This window comes from Aegilops tauschii, chromosome 7 (genome assembly GCF_002575655.3).
Source record: "Aegilops tauschii subsp. strangulata cultivar AL8/78 chromosome 7, Aet v6.0, whole genome shotgun sequence".
NCBI classification, from domain to species: domain Eukaryota; kingdom Viridiplantae; phylum Streptophyta; class Magnoliopsida; order Poales; family Poaceae; genus Aegilops; species Aegilops tauschii.
Window position 1 is genome coordinate 117,654,035 of NC_053041.3, and position 18,740 is coordinate 117,672,774.

Consider the following 18,740-nt stretch of genomic DNA (forward strand, 5'->3'; position numbering starts at 1 on the left):
TGAAGGTGGGGCTGTATCTTTTTTTGAGAAACACCGCAACAAGAACAGTTTCAGTACTTTTTGTAGCAATGACAAACATTCTGATGATTTTGTTGGTCAAGATTCATATCCAAATAATTGTACAGCTGCCTACATCGCTGCTGGCGCAGTCACATATTAAGCCAGCTTAAACCAGAGGGACACTTGAGCTTGCGCTAGATTGTGGTCACATGCCAAGCTAGCTTAAACCAGAGACACTTGAGTTTGTGCTAGATTAATGTATGTAGCTGTTTAATTTAAACTACCTGATGCATGCAACTATCAGTATTCTACAATCTACATATGCTTGTGTGGTTGTGTTTGTGCCCATAAAACTGAAGATCTGAAATCTTTTTTGTTTAAAGTACCAGCCAATTTTCTAGGTTATGCATTCTGAAAATCTTGTGTCATTTGGTTCAGCAAATGATCTTGTCTTTGTCAATGGCTCACTACAAAAAAGAAAACTTCTTCTTTCATTTGTCACTGCTAAGAAAGATACACTGGAAAAAGGTTCTCCTTATATTATGCTTTCTTCTGTTTATCAACAACGGAAAAGATAGGACTGAAGTGCCCTTAATTTGGAGATTTATGTATCTAGAGTGTGCAGAATTCTTTTCAGGTGTTGCAGTATGGATTTTAGTATGAGTCGTGTGTTGAACTATGTAGTGCCTCTACACTTGAACTGTATGTTGAGCTGCTAACACTGAGTAGTTTTGAGCTGTTTTACGTCGAATATGAGTTTTCCGAACTGTTTTACCTCTTAGCTTCCGATTCTATAGTCCTGGAATCTGTTAGATAAGTTGGAAAGAACTGGAATGTAGACCTGGAATGTTTCTTAGCCTGCTAGTACAAGTGAACAACTTGCTGCTATTATATCTGGAATGGAAGCTCACATAAGTTGAGCTGCTTTTTGTCCATATGAAAGCAGAGGACCATATGGTCTGTGGCCTTTTCATCCATATGAAAGTAGAGGCACATTGTGGTGCTAGTTTGCCGGGTTTTGTCTCCGACCATCGTGTCGTGATGATTTTGCAGGTACCCCAAGAGGCCCTTGAGTTTGCCGGAATGTCGATTAACTTCCGTTCCGGCAAATTCGGGTACTCCATATGTCCTATTTTCAGCAAAGGTCATGCTGAAATTTTCCGTGAATTTTAGCATGACTTTGCTAAACATAGGACATATGGGGTACTTGCGACAAATGCATGGGCCGGGGTATCTTAGTACTTAATTAAGTAGGATCAACTGCCCCTTTATTCTTGCTGCATTAAACCATAGGTGGCAATAGAGCCAAGTGATTAGGCCCAACTTAGAATTCTCCTTCCCTTTTCTTGATAGGGTATATTATTAGAAGATACCCATATATATCAGTCAACCTGGGTGCCTCGGCATCGATAAACCCTAAATGATGAAAACTTAACTTAGCATTTAGGGTGCCTCAGCGTCAACAAACCCTAAATTATAAAACCTTGGCTTTTAGGGTGCCTCAGTGTCGATAAAAAACTAAATGATGAAAGCTTAGGCTTTTAGGGCGCCTCGGCATCGACAAACCCTAAATGATAAAAGCTTAGCTTTTAGGATGCCTTGGTGTCGACAAACCCTAAATGATGAGACCATGATCTTGTTCCTTGACAATAACCAACTTTTTGGCCAAACTTTTTTCCTATTTAGAGCGAAACATGGCCCACAACGATGAGGCCGGCGGTTCGGGCGGCAAGGCAGTCTGGGAGCTGTCCCAAGAGATGGAGGAAGAACCTCACCGCTATGAGGATGCCACGGAAGACACCGATCCTGACTACACAACCCCTAGTGGCGTCGGGGATGACACCACTGATGGTGCCGCCGAGGATGCCACCACTGATGATGGCAGCGCACGCACAGATGGCAGCCAGCCGAAGAGGCAACGGAAGGACCGGCGCCCGAACGTGCTCGGCACCGTCAAGGAGGAATTTACTGAAGTGAACTGCGACGGGGATCCAACGGCGCCCAAAGAATTAGTCAAGGGGTACTCAGTTCAGCTCGCGTGCATTCTCCGGAGCACCGTCTCGATCAACACCGAGAACCTAAGGCATAAGGACCGAGGGAATTTGCGCAACCTCCTCTTCACGAAGCTGCACGAACGATACAAGTTCCCCGCTGACTTTGCAAACACACGCCTCTCAGGGAATAAAGTGAACAGTGCCGCCCTCACGAAGATGAGCACGGCCCTGTCTACTTGGAGAAGCGCGGTGAAGAGAATGATTAACAAAGGTGATAGTTATAAGAAGATCAAGGCGAAAAATCCATCGATCAGCGAAGATGACTACAAGGAGTTCAAGATCAAGTGCGAGAGCGGCGCATCCGAGGAATAAAGTCAGTGGGGGAAAGAGATGCGGGACTTGAACTTAGGGGTACACAAACTCGGTCCCGGCGGTTACAGAGTGGCGGAACCTATATGGGACAAGGAGGATGCGGAGCGTGCCGAGCAAGGCCTACCGCCCCGCTTCGAGAAATACCGTGAGAAGCAGACCAGGAACTATGTCAGGGCCCGGTACAAGGAGGACCGGGTAACAAAGGAGCTTACCATGGATCCGAAGACCAAGGCGCTTGAGCGTGTTCTGGTAAGGAATACACCCCCGCGTAATTAGCTCCATATGGTTGCATTCTGATTAATGAAGCCAAATTTCTAAATGGTTCACATTCCTTCCACAGGAGACTGAAAGCAGTAGCGCGGGGTCATCTCAGAGCTCCTCTTGGGACAACACTCTAAATAGGGCGTTGAACATAATAAAAAACAATGATAAGCTCAGTAAGCCGTTGTCAGCTGGTCGTGTGGCCGGCAAAGGCTTGTCCACAAAATGGTCGTCATACTATAACGCTGGTGGGCGAAAGGAGAAAAAGACCAGCTCGAAAAGCCAGTCGCGCGAGGTTCAAGAACTCAAGGCACAAGTGGCGCGGATTCCGGAGATTGTCCAAGAGCAAGTGCAACAACAACTGGGAACGACGCTCACTGCCATTGTGCCTACCTTGATTCAGGGGCTGCAGACGTGGATTGCGGGCGGCCAACAGGGGCCGCCCCCGGTTCCCAGCTTCACGGCCAGCAACTCGCACAACGCACAGGCGGCGTCATTGGTGTCTCCGGCGGAGGCGGTATTGGTGTCTCCGACGCCGGCACGGGCATTGGAGCTTAATGCACCCGGGTGTACGCCGGCCGGCACCTCGGCAGCAAGCGTCCCCTCCGTCAGTTGCACGCCCGCCGTTGGCGGTGCCTCGACATTAGCCGAGCTCGACGCCATCACGGTAACTAAGCCTCTCGGCCGATGACTTCATCTCCTTGCCTTTGACTGGGCATCCCTGACGCCCTACATGTTTTTGCAGGGCGCCGCCGACGTTCCATGCACTCTCCTGCACTTCGTGGGCGGTGAGTTGATCGATGTCGCCAAGGGCAGAATCGTTCAACCGGGCAACCCCGTGTTCCATGATAATCCGATGCCACCCACCGTGTATAGGGTTGAACTGGTTCGGGTGCTGCCAGGCTGCGACGAGTTGTTACCTCCGATTCGACCCGCTGGGGCCGACGAAGATGATGTGATGACCCTCAGCGCCTGCGTAAGCTTGCCCCTGCTTTGGCCGAAGAGCCAGATTCGTTTGGGGGCGGGGGACACCACCCCACAGACAACACCGCCAGTCGTGTCGGCGCCAAGCCATGGCAAGACCGCCGCAACGCTACCGGACATGCCAAACATCCCTATGGCACAGGATCCGGACATGCATATGGCACAGGATCCGGACGACGACGACAACGACGACGGTACATTTACCAACGTCGATAAGTACTTTGCCGAACGTGGGTACAGTGACGAATTCTTCGGGCCTCCTTCTCAAGAACCCAACTCTGAAAAAGACGACCGCGATCTAGCTAGTACCGCGGAGAAACCCAATTGCAACAGGCGTCGTCTGGCGTTCAGTTCTCAGGAGACGCCTCCAGCTGCCGCCTTCACCGAGCCTCGGATAGCCGAGGTGCGGAATATTATTAGCCCCAACACACTCAAGAAGGCGGTCTCTGAGCAGAACTCGATCCCATTACAGCAGATGAGGAAGAAGGGACGGAAACGAAAGAATAACAAGGGCGGTGCGAGCCAGCCGGCATCGAGTACGATCCGTGCTCAGGACGGGCCACCTTCACCTAAGGATATCTCGAGGAGGGTGCATGTGGCGGGTAGGCCGATGCTACCGACTAATCTGTTCAATGCTGCAACCGGTGCTATGCGGAGTCTGCATGACAGTGTTCTTTCTTTGGAGAAGCGGCGTCTCTCCGAGAATGATGTGGCATACCCGGTTTTCGTGGCCAAGGTGCCAGAGGGCAAGGGCTTTGTGGATAGCGCCATCGGGGGTACGATCGTCCTGCGGTTTGATGACATCTTCGCTATGTTTAACCTTCATCCGCTGCACTACACCTTCGTTCGGCTATTTTCGCTGAGTATGGAGATGCGGATCATTAGAGACAAGACCCCGGACACCGTGATAGTCGACCCCTTCTACATGCATGCCAAGATCTTGGGCAGCGCTGGGGACCGGCAAGTCGCGAGTTCATACCTCGAAGGCGTCATTCTGGCAAACCCAGAAAAGAATAACTTCCTCGTGCCTTACTTTCCCGAGTAAGTCATCCCCTCACCGCCCCGTAACATATGATTTCTTAGATTTCGATCGTTCTTTTTTTTCTAACATTCCGTGTTTTGTGCGGTGACACACATTGCACACTCATCCTCTTAAGCCTGAAATATTCCATGGCCACGTATTTCGACCCGGACCGTCAGTCGAAGAAAGACTACACAAATATCAAGAAAGTTCTTGATGATGTTCTCCCCGGCTACGCCAGATCTGGAGGCACCTTCAGCAGGCCAGCTCGTAGGTACGGCAAGCACATCTTCACCCACAATACGACGTTCCCCTGCGTTAAGCAGCCGCCTGGCGGTCAGAAGGATGCCTACTACGCCCTCCATCACATGCGGGCGATTGTACGGGACCATAATCACCTTCTGCTACCAAATAATCTCAAAGATTGGGCCGCATGCTTGTCGGCAATCCAGGACGCGGACATCACACAAGAATTCTTTCGCATCCAGTCGGAGTTTGCGGAAATCATCCATCAAGATGTCCTTCGTACCTCGGGGCAGTTCTATCTCAGACATCAACCGTCCAACAGTGAGATAGAAACAACGCTACAAATGCAGGCTGACAACGCCCGCAATTTCATGACCATCACGAAAGACGGCGGCTTTATCCACGCTCCGGTCCCTGAGTCGAGTCAAAAGTAGTGATGCTATGTAGTTCTGAAATGTCGATTGGCTCATTTGTAATATTAAACTTTAATGAACTTGTATGTCTCTTTGGTTTGGACAGTCGTTCAACTTATATGTAATCGATGCTATTTATTAGTAGGACCATGAATCGTGCTATTAATGTGTTGCTTTTCTCTTCCGATCCTTTTGTTGCATACTTATATATTGCTTATGTATTGTCTGTGAATTGCTACTAACGTTTTGTTTGGCTAGTGCATAGAGATGTCATCGTATGTCGTGTACAAGGGTAAGGTTCCCGGAGTCTACGACGACTGGGAGGAGTGTCGGAGACAGGTTCACCGTTTCAGCGGTAACAGTTACAAAGGGTACACCACTAGGGCGGAGGCGGAAGCTAGATCCGCGCGCTATCTAGCGGGAGAGAGGAGGGAGCGGAGGAGGAACCGGATGAAGACCAGTTTCATCGCGATGATGCTAATCGTGATGACCGCAGCTCTCTTTTATGTGATGGTAGTTTAGATGATCAATATCGACTTGTAATGTGAAGCCAAACTCGCTACTCGCGGTTTCGAGACTTGTAATGTTCTAACTTTGTTCGGTCTTTTGAATTCGGAGACTAATATGATGAATTGTATTCGGAGACTAATCTTCTATTGTATTCGATAACTCTGCTGTTTATATGTTGTGTTGTCCATATTCTGTGCAGTAATATGTTTTATAACCTGTGCAAATATCAGAAAAGGAAAAAAAATTCCTAATATTCATACTAGTGGCGCACCACCCAGCACTTTAGTGGCGCACTGCAAAACAGGTGCGCCATTAGTAGGCAAAACAGGTGCGTCACTAACAGGCTTTTTCCTAGTAGTGACAATAAGATATTGACATTAGGATTTGCATATTTTAACAGAATCTGGGAGTCTTGACGCGGTGATTTTTCTTCCTTGCCGGGTACGGTTTCGACGCGTACAGCCACAAGGCACATCGGCCGCATTACCCAGGCTTCAGTTAAGAGCGCAAAACGCAAAGCGTCTAAACCAATAGACAAGCCTATATATGTTCATGGCCACTACATTTCTAGCACAGAAAATGCCCCGTCCTGGCACCTGCCAAAATCCTATTTTTCATACGTGAAGCGCAAGCTTATATGATGGACCAAACACGCATACACCTGGCACTTTTTTTTTCATGAAAGCTTACATTTATATTTCACTTTCAGATATTAATACTCCTACAATTTCTCTGTGGTCAGCAGATCCAAAGCTTTACTGAATCATTAGCTACAGCAAACCCAAATAAAGAATTTCTCAAAGGAAGTGCTTTGCAAAATACCAAATGCATAAAGTCAACTAGAGATCACACCAGTAACAAGTCTGACTGAACATTTTAGTACACTAGCAGGTTGACGATATGCACTAAGATTTTGGATAATAATAATAACTGATTGGTATGGATAAGAGGGCCTATTACAGTACAATTTAGCCCCATGAAACTAAGACATGTCCAGAACAACAACCAGTGGTAGGCAAACAAGAATAAGGGTAATAACATTCTTTGAAAATCCGTTCTTTGAAAATGAAATAATGCTGATGTTTACCAGGCATTGCTCTGAACTGGAAATCAAGCAAGCAGGAGTACAAGCACCAACAAATAGGGGGGCCATGATTGAAGCAGATTCAGAGGTGCACAGACAAATTGTTCAGATGAAAGAAGAGCCAGTTTTTGGGAGGAAACACAGGGTGGTTTGAAGGTAAAGCTACTACTCCTCAGCATCTGCTAATGGCTCCGAGAATACAGGAACATAGGGTAGAAATTTCTGTACACTGTTTTTCTCAAGATTAATGATACAGCCAACTTTCTGATGCCACATGTCATATGATACCAAGGTATCACCTCCATACCGAGCCAGGAAAATTGTGTCGCAATCTGGATGAATCTCAACCACCCTGTACTTCTCCTCAGTCATGCTCATAAGCGTATCGATGCTGGCAGTATGCTTCAGGACCCATTGTTTACTGTCACAATCCTTGAGGCACCAGAGTGCTATCTCAGAAACTAGGATTTCATTGTTATTATTTACAGGAGCTACAGCATAGTGTAAGCACCCCTGCGACAATCCAATAGTACCAAATTTTGAACCGTACGGCACACGGATAGTCTTCCACACTTTCCCCTCCATGTCCACCCCCACCAGCACATACTCGCCGTTGATGTCCTCCAGGTTACCCATGATGTACAGCATACCACCGACAAAGACACATTTACTCCTGAACAGGGTAGCTTTCTCAACTATCCCACTGTCTCTATGAATCCAGGCTCCTGTGCGAGACGAGTAGATGTTCACTCATGTGATCAAAGTTTTCGGAAAGGTCCGCTCGAAACAAAGAACATGGAAATGGGACGAGACTGCTGGATCGAAAGCCAGGCCTGCGGTATTGTTAAGTCTGTTCATCGTCTCCTGCGTTTGAGGTTGAGGTGGCAGCTCCACCCACCTCCCGGTGGCGGGATTGCACACAACAAAGTGGTAATCATGCCTGTTGCTGTTGTAGCGGCGGTAGAGAAGGAGGCCATTGCAAGCGTCCACCTGGGTGATGCCCTCACCCTTGTTAGGATGCAGGTAAGGGAGGGAAGGGTCGAAGGAGGCTGCGCCGCCGGAGAAACCGGCGAAGTGGTGACGATACCCGCTGCTGCAGAAGGTCGTGTAGAGGAAGCCGTCAAGGGTCTGGGGTAGCTTCTTGTGGTTGGCGGGGTCGGCGATGAGGTCGCGCCAGAGCACTGAGACGCACTTGAAGCGGTGGACGGATCTGGCTGGGAGGCGGGAGAGGATATCCAGGATGAGGTCGACGTTGAACAGGCTGGCCACCCCCATCGCCGTCGCCTGCGGATGGTCGTCCAACCTCAGCTTGGTGTTCCTCTCGAAGATCTCCCCCTTCTCCGCCTCCTCCATGGAGCTCGGCTTGGTGTTCCACTCCAAGATCTCCCCCTTCTCCGCCTCCTCCATGGAGGAGGAAGGGCTAGGCAGGGGACACGGTCAGGTCAGATCTGCAAATGGAGAGAGGAAAACATGGATCTGGCTGCGAATAATTAACCCAATGGTGGTGGTGGTCCTCTAGGGAGTCGGAAAGTTACCTTGGTGTGGTTTACGACAGCGACGGGTGCCGGCGGTGAACGGGGATGCGACCGGCGGCACTTCACTTCTCAGAGGACAGTGGGAAACAACAGCACGGACGCTGAAGTTAGAAATAGGAAATGGGGATGCTTGGATTGGATAGTCATAGATGAGAAATGCTACACTTATGGCACACATTTACGCACTCACCTTACGGACAGGACGTGGCCTCATACAGTTGAATATATAATCAAGTAGTTGTCCTCACCTCACCTCACTCAGTCGCATAGAAATTTGCCATGTCAGTATGTAGGCATCTTTCTGTAGCAACCTATCCGTAGGCGTAGTATTATTGGTCATAGATACAAACACAAAAATGACATGTATGTAAGAATTCACAACTTTCAAAATAACCTTTTTCCAAACATGACTAGAAGGAAACGTGAGCCTTGTTGTGCCATTTTTAATCAATGAAGAGCAACATATATAGAAGTACTCCAATCATTTAACAAAAGCAAATAATTTCAATGCCACCACAAACTAAGAGAAAAAACCTAGTCCATCGCCACCTTCTAACTAACCTCCCCCCCCCCCCCCCCCCCCCCCAACTAAGTTTCTGCATTTAGGCCTCCCTATCCGTGTCCACAAACATGACTAGAAGGAAAAGTGCGCCTTGTTGTGCCATTTTAGTCAATGAAGAGCAACATATATAGAAGTACTCCAACCGTTTAACAAAAGCAAATAATTTCAATGCCACCACAAACTAAGAGAAAAAACCTAGTCCATCGCCACCTTCTCACTAGCCTCCCCCAACTAAGTTTCTGCATTTAGGCCTCCCTATCCATGTCTTATTTTCCAAAAAATGTCTTCTGTTCTCGTGTAACTCCTTTTCACTTAGAGAGTTCCAAAGAGAGCATTGATCAGAAGTTTATTTCACCCAAACAAAACCATAACAGAATATTGGATACAACAATGTGTTAGCTACGTACATATGGTACTCGGGCCAACTTCAACGCGCGACCCCAAATGATCCGGTCGCGTAACGGACACAAAAACGGCCCAACACGCGGGAGCAAATGAACAAATGTTTGTTTTTGTCCACCGCCGATCCATTCTCGGTTCAAATTTGAGCCACGTTTGTGTCGAAGCGGACAGTGCGCGGACGCGTGAGACGCACGCCCTTATCCTCCCCTGGCCCACCCATCGGGGACACAAACACGCCTGCTTTCCCCCTCATTCCCAAAAACCTCCCGCGCTCCCCCTCACCTCCCTCCTCCATGGCCGGCGCCCCGAAGAAACCTGACGACCCGGCTGCCACCACCGAGTGCCCCATGACGAAGAAGAAGGGCCCGAAGAAACCGCGGTCATAGCTCATGCTGGAAGAGGTCGCGTGGCCCGACATTGAATTGGCCAAGAGGAGGGTTCGTCGGACCACTGCGTCGTATAAGAAAGCCGTTGCCGACTTCTCTGCTGAGGCCGCGGCCTCGCAGCACAAGCCCGCCATCGACGAGAACGAGGCCATCCTTGCCAAGGCCATGTCGGAATGACGCAGGCCCTCGTCATGCTATGGTTGTGCCGACCCGGCCTAGCAATAAGCTCCTCCATAATACCGCAGACGGCCAGTTTCCATCCGCCGCGGCAGCATGCTCAGACCTGGTTCTCCACGTCGCCTAACGGCAGCGTGATCGCGCCGGCCACCCCCGCCCAGCCGATCGTCATCGACCTCAACGTCACACTTGGGTACAGTGGCGCTGGCCAGTCCTCCGACGGGATGCACAGGAAGCAGCCCCGATCTATTCCTAAGGCCAACCTTCCCGGCACCCACAACCTATTTGACGAAATGCCAATCCCGATGCCGGCGGCCGACGAACCTGACTACAACATGTTCGTCGAGAATGTCATCTTCGAGGGTCATGGCCAAGCCTTCCACCCCGCCGGCCAAGGACAAGGCTACGATCCCGACAAGACCCAAAGCTAAGACGGTCGCGGCCATGATGGTGCCGACCACTATGGTGTCCACGAAGAAGAGGCCGACAACCATGGCAACTCATGGCATGAGATGAGGACATGTATTGCGAAGATGAGGAAGAAGAGGTCGAGACTGCGGAGGAGCCATTGTTTATCGATGAGCTCACCCAAAAAGCCGACGAACAAAGGAGGAAGCAAAGCATTCGCACGAAATCATACACCAAAGAAGAGGACACGTTGATTTGTAAGAGTTGGATGGAGATAGGCCAAGATCCCAAGACCTGTTCCGAACAAAAAGGATCGGTTTTTCGGACGAGAGTTCATACAACGTTTCATGAACGGAGAAAGTTGCGCCAGTTGTTTGAGCAACCGTGGCATAAACTCAATCCAAAATAGATGTGTTGCTGAATCTTGGGACACACGTTGAGGGATCTGATCGTGTTCAGTAGTAGCGCACCAAGATTCAGCAACACCCCCTCTATACACCTCATAATGCACCGAGTTCAAAAAGAAACCACTTGAAAGTACTCCCTCCATTTCATAATATAGTGCGCCCGCACTTTTCGAGATTTAATTTTGACTGTAAATTTAACAAACAAGACCAACTGCTGCGGGAGCAAAAATTATACCACTGAATTCATATTGAACCCCCGCCGCAGTCAGTTTCTACGGTCAAACTTGAGTCTCGGAAAACGCGAGCACACTACATTGTGGAACGGAGGGGGTAAAAACGACAAATTTGACCTATGGACGAAAAAAATTCATAACTTAAACTGTCTTTGAAAAAATTCCGCTTCACTGAGTCTTTTGTGTAGCGCCCGACACATAGGCGTCACACTATATTGTGCAACGCCTAATTGATAGGCGCTACACGTCTAACCAGTATCACATTCTAAACTGTCTGAAAATTGCTAAGTGTGTGTAACGCTTAAGAGCTAGGCGCTACACCATACAGTGTGGCGCCTAGCGTGTAGGGCTACACAATCGGGGTCTTTTGTTTTGCTTCGCTACGTTGTCACGAGCCGACTAGAAGTGTCGCGAGTTTTAATAATGACTGGCTGGCCGAATGCTCTTTCTTTCTTGCTCGGTGCGACGGGGAAAAAGAGATGCGGGTATAGAGGGAGGCAGCCAGTAAAAGTGCCTCGGTCAACACGCCCAACCAGACATGCAACCTATTACAGCTAAGGGCATGCATGCAGCGAGTTAAATGGCTGCAATTAATTAATCCAGAGCCCGTGCATGCAATTTATTACGGCTGCACCTTGACATTGGCTTTTGGGACTTTCTACCCGCGGCACCTCTCGGCGGGGCTCGCGACAGCGCAGTGAAAATCAAAACTCCCGATTGTGTAGAGCTCTTAGGCGTTACATGTTAACTTAGCTATTTTTAGATAGCTCAGGATGCGAGGCTGGTCAAACGTGTAGCGCCTGTCAGTTGGGCGCTGCATAGTGTTGTGTGACGCCTCTGTGTCAGGCGCTACACGAAAGGTCAGCGGAGTGAAATTTTTTCAACGACAGTTTAATTTGTGAATTCTTTTCGTCCACAGGTCAAATTTGTCATTTTTGCCATCGAAGGGAGCACCAAACAAGAAGAGCAGGCAGTTTCACTACACCGGCAGTTGAAGCAATGTCTGCTGCGACAAAATCATGATACGGAGATTCACCCTCGGGGAAGAACTTACGAACCCAGAAACAAAAACAAGAAACATGTCAGTCATTGTCTCTGCCAGGTCCTTCATAGCATGAAGCCTATACACGTGCAATGGAAGTATCCGACATAGGATCCGCCTTTGTCACTTTAGTCCAAGCCGTAAACATGAGCTCAAACCTATGGTACATTGTTCGATACGGCCAAATCACAAGAGCGACTTCCACATACCACTACAACACGGTTGTCAGAGGCATTTTGGCGAGGGCGTTTCTATAGATGCCTCCAAACTGTATATAAGAAGGCGTATCTAGAAAATGCCTCCGATTGAATGAAGCTTTCAGGGCATCTTTTGAAATTGCCACCAAACAAACATACTGAGGCGTTTCTGGAAATGCCTCCGGCTAGATTTCGAGGCATTTCTGAAAAATGCCTCCCATCGATACCCTTTCGAGGCATTTTCTTCAAATCGCCTCAACGCCGGCCACGCGTACAGAGCCGGCACGGCAGATTTCTGGATTTTTTGTCCAAAAGGACCCCTGGCCAGCGGAATTGTCAAAAAGGACTACCCGTGGATAAATTTGACAAAAAAGACCCCCTGGGCCATGGCGGCAGATGCGGCAGGCGACACGTGGCACCTGTCGCCACGCCAGGAGGCGGCGGGCCCTGCCGCCACCGTAGGAGGCGGCCACCCAGCCGAACGGGAATCCCAACTACTCACCGCGCCGCGACGGAACAGGGCGGGCCAGGTGGGCCCTGCCGCCACGGGCGGAGGCGGCCTCTCCTGGGCGTGGTCGCTGGCTGGCCGACAGGCTGCGGGCCCCGCCAGTGGGCCTCGCCGCCACTGCCGGAGGCGGCCTCTCCTGGCGCGCTGGCTGGCCGACACCCCTGACCACTGATGGCGCTGATTCCCATGACAGCGACCTGACGACGCTAATTCCAACGACGGGAAATGGACGCTGATGTGCTGCTGCTTTTCCCGGGAATCACTCCTGCTTTTCTTCTGTCCGGGAATCACTCCTGCTTTTGCTTGTTCTGCTTGAGTGGGTGCGACGGCACTGCGGAAGGAATCCTAGGCTGCGGGAACCTGTTGTGCCGACAGTACAGGGATCGTAAAATTTCGTATGTTCGCGTTTATTTTCTGGCCATCATTTGTCGTCTGAGCCTATAAAAGGAGACACCGAGGCTCTCGTCATCTTCGTCCAGCCATCCTCGAAATCGCCACTGCGCAAAGTGTGTAACACATTTTTCTAGCCGGTATGAGTTTGCCTTGCTCGGATCAAAGCATTAGGCCGAGGAAAATGAAGAATGCAAGTTTGCCTCCGGGGATGGCAGTCCTGCGGTGTTGGTGTGGCGATCTTTGTGAAAGATCGTGGATGTCGCCTAGAGGGGGGGTGAATAGGCGCTTTAAAATAATTACGGTTTAGGCTTGAACAAATGCGGAATAAACCTAGCGGTTAATTTGTCAAGCACAAAACCTACAACAACTAGGCTCACCTATGTGCACCAACAACTTATGCTAAGCAAGAAAACCTACTTAGGTGATAGCAAGATAAACAACTAAGTGATAACAAGATATATGACAAGAAACAATATGGCTATCACAAAGTAAAGTGCATAAGTAAAGGTTTCGGGTAAGAGATAACCGAGGCACGCGGAGACGACGATGTATCCCGAAGTTCACACCCTTGCGGATGCTAATCTCCGTTTGGAGCGGTGTGGAGGCACAATGCTCCCCAAGAAGCCACTAGGGCCACCGTAATCTCCTCACGCCCTCGCACAATGCAAGATGCCGTGATTCCACTAAGGGACCCTTGAGGGCGGTCACCGAACCCGTACAAATGGCAACCCTTGGGGGCGGTCACCGAACCCGTACACTTTGGCAACCCTTGGGGGCGGTCACCGGTACCCGTCAAATTGCTCGGGGCGATCTCCACAACCTAATTGGAGACCCCGACGCTTGCCCGGAGTTTTACACCACAATGATTGAGCTCCGAACACCACCAACCGTCTAGGGCGCCCAAGCACCCAAGAGGAACAAGCTCAAGGGCACCAAGCACCCAAGAGTAATAAGCTTCTCAACTTGTAACTTCCATGTATCACCGTGGAGAACTCAAACCGATGCATCAAATGCAATGGCAAGGGCACATGGAGTGCCCAAGTCCTTCTCTCTCAAATCCCACCGAAGCAACTAATGCTAGGGAGGAAAATGAGAGGAAGAACAAGAAGGAGAACACCAAGAACTCCAAGATCTAGATCCAATGGGTTCCCCTCACATAGAGGAGAAGGTGATTGGTGGAAATGTGGATCTAGATCACCTCTCTCTTTTCCCTCAAAAACTAGCAAGAATCCATGGAGGGATTGAGAGTTAGCAAGCTCGAAGAAGGTCAACAATGGGGGAAGAACACGAGCTCAAGAGATGAAGTAGAATGGGGAAGAAGACCCCCTTATATAGTGGGGGGAACAATCCAACCGTTACCCCCACTTCAGCCCCGCAGAGAGCGGTACTACCGCTTGGCCAGCGGTACTACCGCTTGCCCCTATAAGCGGTACTACCGCTCCCCCTCGCGGTACTGCCGCTGGGCCCAGAGCGGTACTACCGCGGTGGCAGGGCGGTACTACCGCATACAAGCGGTACAACGGCCCCCACTGCCGTGGCTAGTACCGTAAAACCCGACACGAAAAAAGACCCCTTGAATCAAGGCGGTACTAGCACGAGACCGCAGTGGTACTACGGCTGGGGGCTACCAGCGGTACTACCGCTCAGGAGCGGTACTACCGCTCTAGAGCGGTACTACCGCTTGTAGCACCCAAGCGGTACTACCGCTCCGGCCCGCGGTACTACCGTTAGGAAACCAAAACTGCCATAACTTCTGCATATGAGCTCCGAATTGAGCAAACTCAAGCTTGTTGGATAGAGGAAGACGAGTAGCATCAAAACAACGAAGAGGAGTGAAACCTCCAACCGAGAAGAACCGGCATAACCTCCAACATCGAAAACATCATAGAAGATGCGAGTGAACTCCGTTTTCGATGAACTCGAGCTTGTCATCAAGATGACCATAAGCTCCAAAACTCACAAAGAGAAGAACCAAACAAGAACCAATAAAGATGATGCAAGGATGCAATGGTTTGAGCTCTCTATGAACGATACGATCAAGCTACTCATTGAGAGCCCCCCTTGATAGTACGGCAATCGATCCTATAACCCGGTCTCCCACCTACCATCATGAGACCGGTAAAATAGAAAACCTATCAAGAGCAAACCTTTGCCTTGCACATGGTCCACTTGAGCTAGATGATGACGATCTTGACTCCCTCAAGTTGGACCACCTTTCTTGGTTGCGTTGGCTCGATGAAGACTAGTTGATTGCTCCCCCATGCTCCACTATGGGTGAGCCACTCTTCCGCACATCTTCACAAGTCCATTGTCACCACAATGGACGGCAAGCTTCAAGCATTTGATCTCTTCATGATGCTTCACTTGAACTTGCACACCGCAACATCTTCACAAGTCCATTGTCACCACAATGGACGGCAAGCTTCAAGCATTTGATCTCTTCATGATGCTTCACTTGAACTTGCACACCGCAACCTAACCCCACAAAGAACTCTCACGAAGATCATGGGTTAGTACACAAAGCGTAATTGACAATGCTCACCACACCATGGGATCGCTTGATCCCTCTCGGTACATCTTGTGCGCTTTGTGTGTTGATCAACTTGATTCACTCTTGACTTAGTCTTGATCAACCTTGACTCTTTCCAACTCTCTTCATTTGGATGATGTCTTGAAGGTAAACATGAATGATCACACAATCTTCTTCTTCAAGACATGCTTGCAATAAGCTCAACTCTCACATGACCAATCTTTGGATAATTCCTTAATAACACCTTGGTCACCACATAAACTCCTTGAAACCAACACATGGACTTCAAGAAATGCCTATGGACAAATCCTTCAAATATAACTCAAGGCAACCATTAGTCCATAGAGATTGTCATCAATTACCAAAACCAAACATGGGGGCACCGCATGTTCTTTCACTTTGCAAGGTGAAGGAGGTGACGGATTTTTCAGATTGGTTGGGCATGAAGTTTTTCATGTGCGCCAATTATGAGGAAGATCCAACCGTAGCTATTTCAGAGTACGACAAGCCTCCGGTATGCTTTAACCATCACGAATAGATATTGTTGGTATTTTGATTGATTCTTTAATAACATTCTTGTTTCTTGTTGTAGTCTCCTCCGCCTCTGTGCATGTACTATCGTTTGATTGACACGGAGATGCCGGCTTGGGCAGTGACTGAGATTCGTGAAAGAAGTCACCGTGCGTGGAATAGTTTCTATGCGAAAGAGCGACGCGAGAAGGCGGAAGCAGAGGAGAAAGCAGAGCAAGAGAGAGAGTTAAAAGAATACTATGCGGAGCAACGCCGTTTTTTTTCAGGATTTAGGAAAGAAAAACAGGGAAGAGGCTCATCGCATGGAGGAGCAGGAACGACAGCGAAAGGAGGCTCGTGAGGCGGAGAGGCAGAGAAAGAAAGAAAGGGCTCGTGAGGCCAAGGCAGCAGAAGAAGCTGATGATGGAAAAGGAAAATATCCACGCTGGACTCAGTAGATTCCTGTGGCAGTATTTTAAATTTCGCAATCATTTGTATCTTTATTTCTGCAGTTTAATGTAGCTTTATTTCAGTAGTTAAATGTAGCTTTATTTCAATTCTACGATGTATCTTATTTTCAGTTGTACCATGTCGTAATGGAAAAAAAATATAGTTTTAGAATAAAGTAGTGGCATTTTCTTTCCCTCCACTAATATCGAACATCATGCAAGAACTACAAAATGAAATTAAGATAGAACATAATGCCCTACAATAAGAGAGTACAAACTAATAATGCAAGTACATCTGAATTAAACGGTAGAACTGGAATATAGCTTAAAAACTACATGAAGGCATCATCGTCGTCCTCCGTCGATGCAGAACTCTTGCCCTTCGACGATGCAGAACTCTTACCCTTGGACGATGCAGAACTCTTGCTCTTCGAGGATGCAGTACTCTTGCCCTTAGACGATGCAGAACTCTTGCCCTTTGACGATGCAGAACCCAGAAGCGGCGGCATGAAGATATCATCTTCGTCCTCGCTCTCCTCAGTCCATAAAAATGGATGCTTTTCTGCAGTCCTTCTGAAAGTTTCACTCTCGGGCTCCACTACCTTCTTCCACCTTGCATGCAACCTAAGAAGTTCTTTACGTACCTCCTCATAGGTCCTTTCAGGCTACCCAGACCTACGTAATTGGTGAGCCAACTCATTCATTATGGTGTCACTACCGGTGAGTTCGTCCCATGGAACTATCCTATTGTCCATCCTGAAATCAGTAGCTAGCCTCAGAAGAGTCCTGCTCATCCCAGGGTGAAAACTACGATCGAAAGGATAATGGGACATCTCGACTACACTACACTTGAATGCTTATCCACCTCCATCTGAAGGGGGTTTTATAGGTAGAGAGGAGAAAATGGCGGGAAAGAACGACTACAGTATGGCGGGAAAGGGTTGGCGGGAAGGGGTTGGCGGGAAACGGGTGGCAGGAAGATATGGCGGGAAGGGGTTGGCAGGAAACGGGTGGCGGGAACATATGGAGGGAAAGCGTTGGCGGGAAAATATTGAGGGGAAAGGGTTGCGCGAAAACATAAGCCGAAGAGTGGAGCGGGATAGTATGGCGGGAGATATAGGCAGGAAAAATTGTTCCTGACTGGTGCATTTTTATTTCAGCATACATAGATGTTCAAATCGAAAAGTCGGATACTGACATATGTAGATACAATGGGTTGCGCGCGTGGATAGTTGAATCATTGTAGTCGACGACGGCCAGCTGGCCTTCCCTTCGGACCGGAAAGCTCCAAGCGATTAGGTGGTCGAGTTACACGAAGACCGCGACCGTACTCCAGTTGGTCTTCCTGTGTCTGCGACTCCTGCATAGGTGGTGGAGTCTGTAATCCTTGTTGCGAACCTGATGCGTAATTGTAGGCGTATGGTTGTTGTGACTCCTCGGGGATAAAAGATGGGCCAATAACGTCCTCTCTGAAGAAATCTGTATCTACTGCGTTAACATTGTCGCCAGGTTGGGTGTACTCATCGTTCCAATTTACATCAGGTATGCCCTGCACATAGAAACATTGTAAACAAAAACTGTTAGAGGATAATATGTAATATCTCTGTAAATGCATTAAAATGTAAACATGACTACCTGATCAGATCCCTCGCCTGTACTGTCTGGACATTCTACCTAGTACTGGTTTAAATCTGGGACACGAGTCTCCTCGGGCATGGAGATCCCTCGCGTGGAGAGATACGGCTGAGATCCCTCACCTTGAGTGTATGCGCCATATCCTGTGTATGCATATGGGTTTGGGGAAAGATACAGCTCGGGCATCGAATCCAAGCCCATGCCATGGTCCTGTGATGTCTGCCCCTGACGAAGCAGCACCGAAGAAGAGCGATGTAGTGGCAGAGATGAGTCATGTCGTGGCAATGTCGTTGTTGTACTCGGACCCTCCCCCACTGCCCATGGCTTGTACGCGCCTCGCTCGGTCTGGACGACGGCGCCGCACTCGGTCTGGCTGACCTCGGTACTGGCATGTTGTACGCTCCAGTGACAACGTCGTCGCCTCTACCACATCTCAACTTTGTTAGCACGTATTCTTTAAAACGTTTATTGAATGACTTGA

The 18,740-nt window shown here is 49.0% G+C and overlaps 2 protein-coding genes across 2 annotated transcripts; both read right to left on the reverse strand.

The window, feature by feature from the left end:
• Positions 1–6,675: 6,675 nt before the first annotated feature.
• LOC109759555 (putative F-box protein At5g42430) lies at positions 6,676–8,782 on the reverse strand. The gene is made up of 2 exons (XM_073503328.1): positions 8,421–8,782; positions 6,676–8,333 (listed from the first exon to the last, which is right to left on the reverse strand). The coding sequence occupies exon 2, from the start codon at positions 8,290–8,292 to the stop codon at positions 7,636–7,638; it is 657 nt and encodes a 218-aa protein (XP_073359429.1). The 5' UTR covers positions 8,293–8,333; positions 8,421–8,782; the 3' UTR covers positions 6,676–7,635.
• On the reverse strand, positions 7,051–7,521 carry LOC141026903 (uncharacterized). The gene has a single exon (XM_073503782.1). It carries the CDS (start codon positions 7,519–7,521, stop codon positions 7,051–7,053), a length of 471 nt encoding a protein of 156 aa, XP_073359883.1.
• Positions 8,783–18,740: the final 9,958 nt, after the last annotated feature.

Excerpts from the sequence above, each read along its gene's own strand:
- LOC141026903 (XM_073503782.1), bottom strand. The coding sequence starts at position 7,521 with ATGGGTAACCTGGAGGACATCAACGGCGAGTATGTGCTGGTGGGGGTG.
- LOC109759555 (XM_073503328.1), bottom strand. The coding sequence starts at position 8,292 with ATGGAGGAGGCGGAGAAGGGGGAGATCTTGGAGTGGAACACCAAGCCG.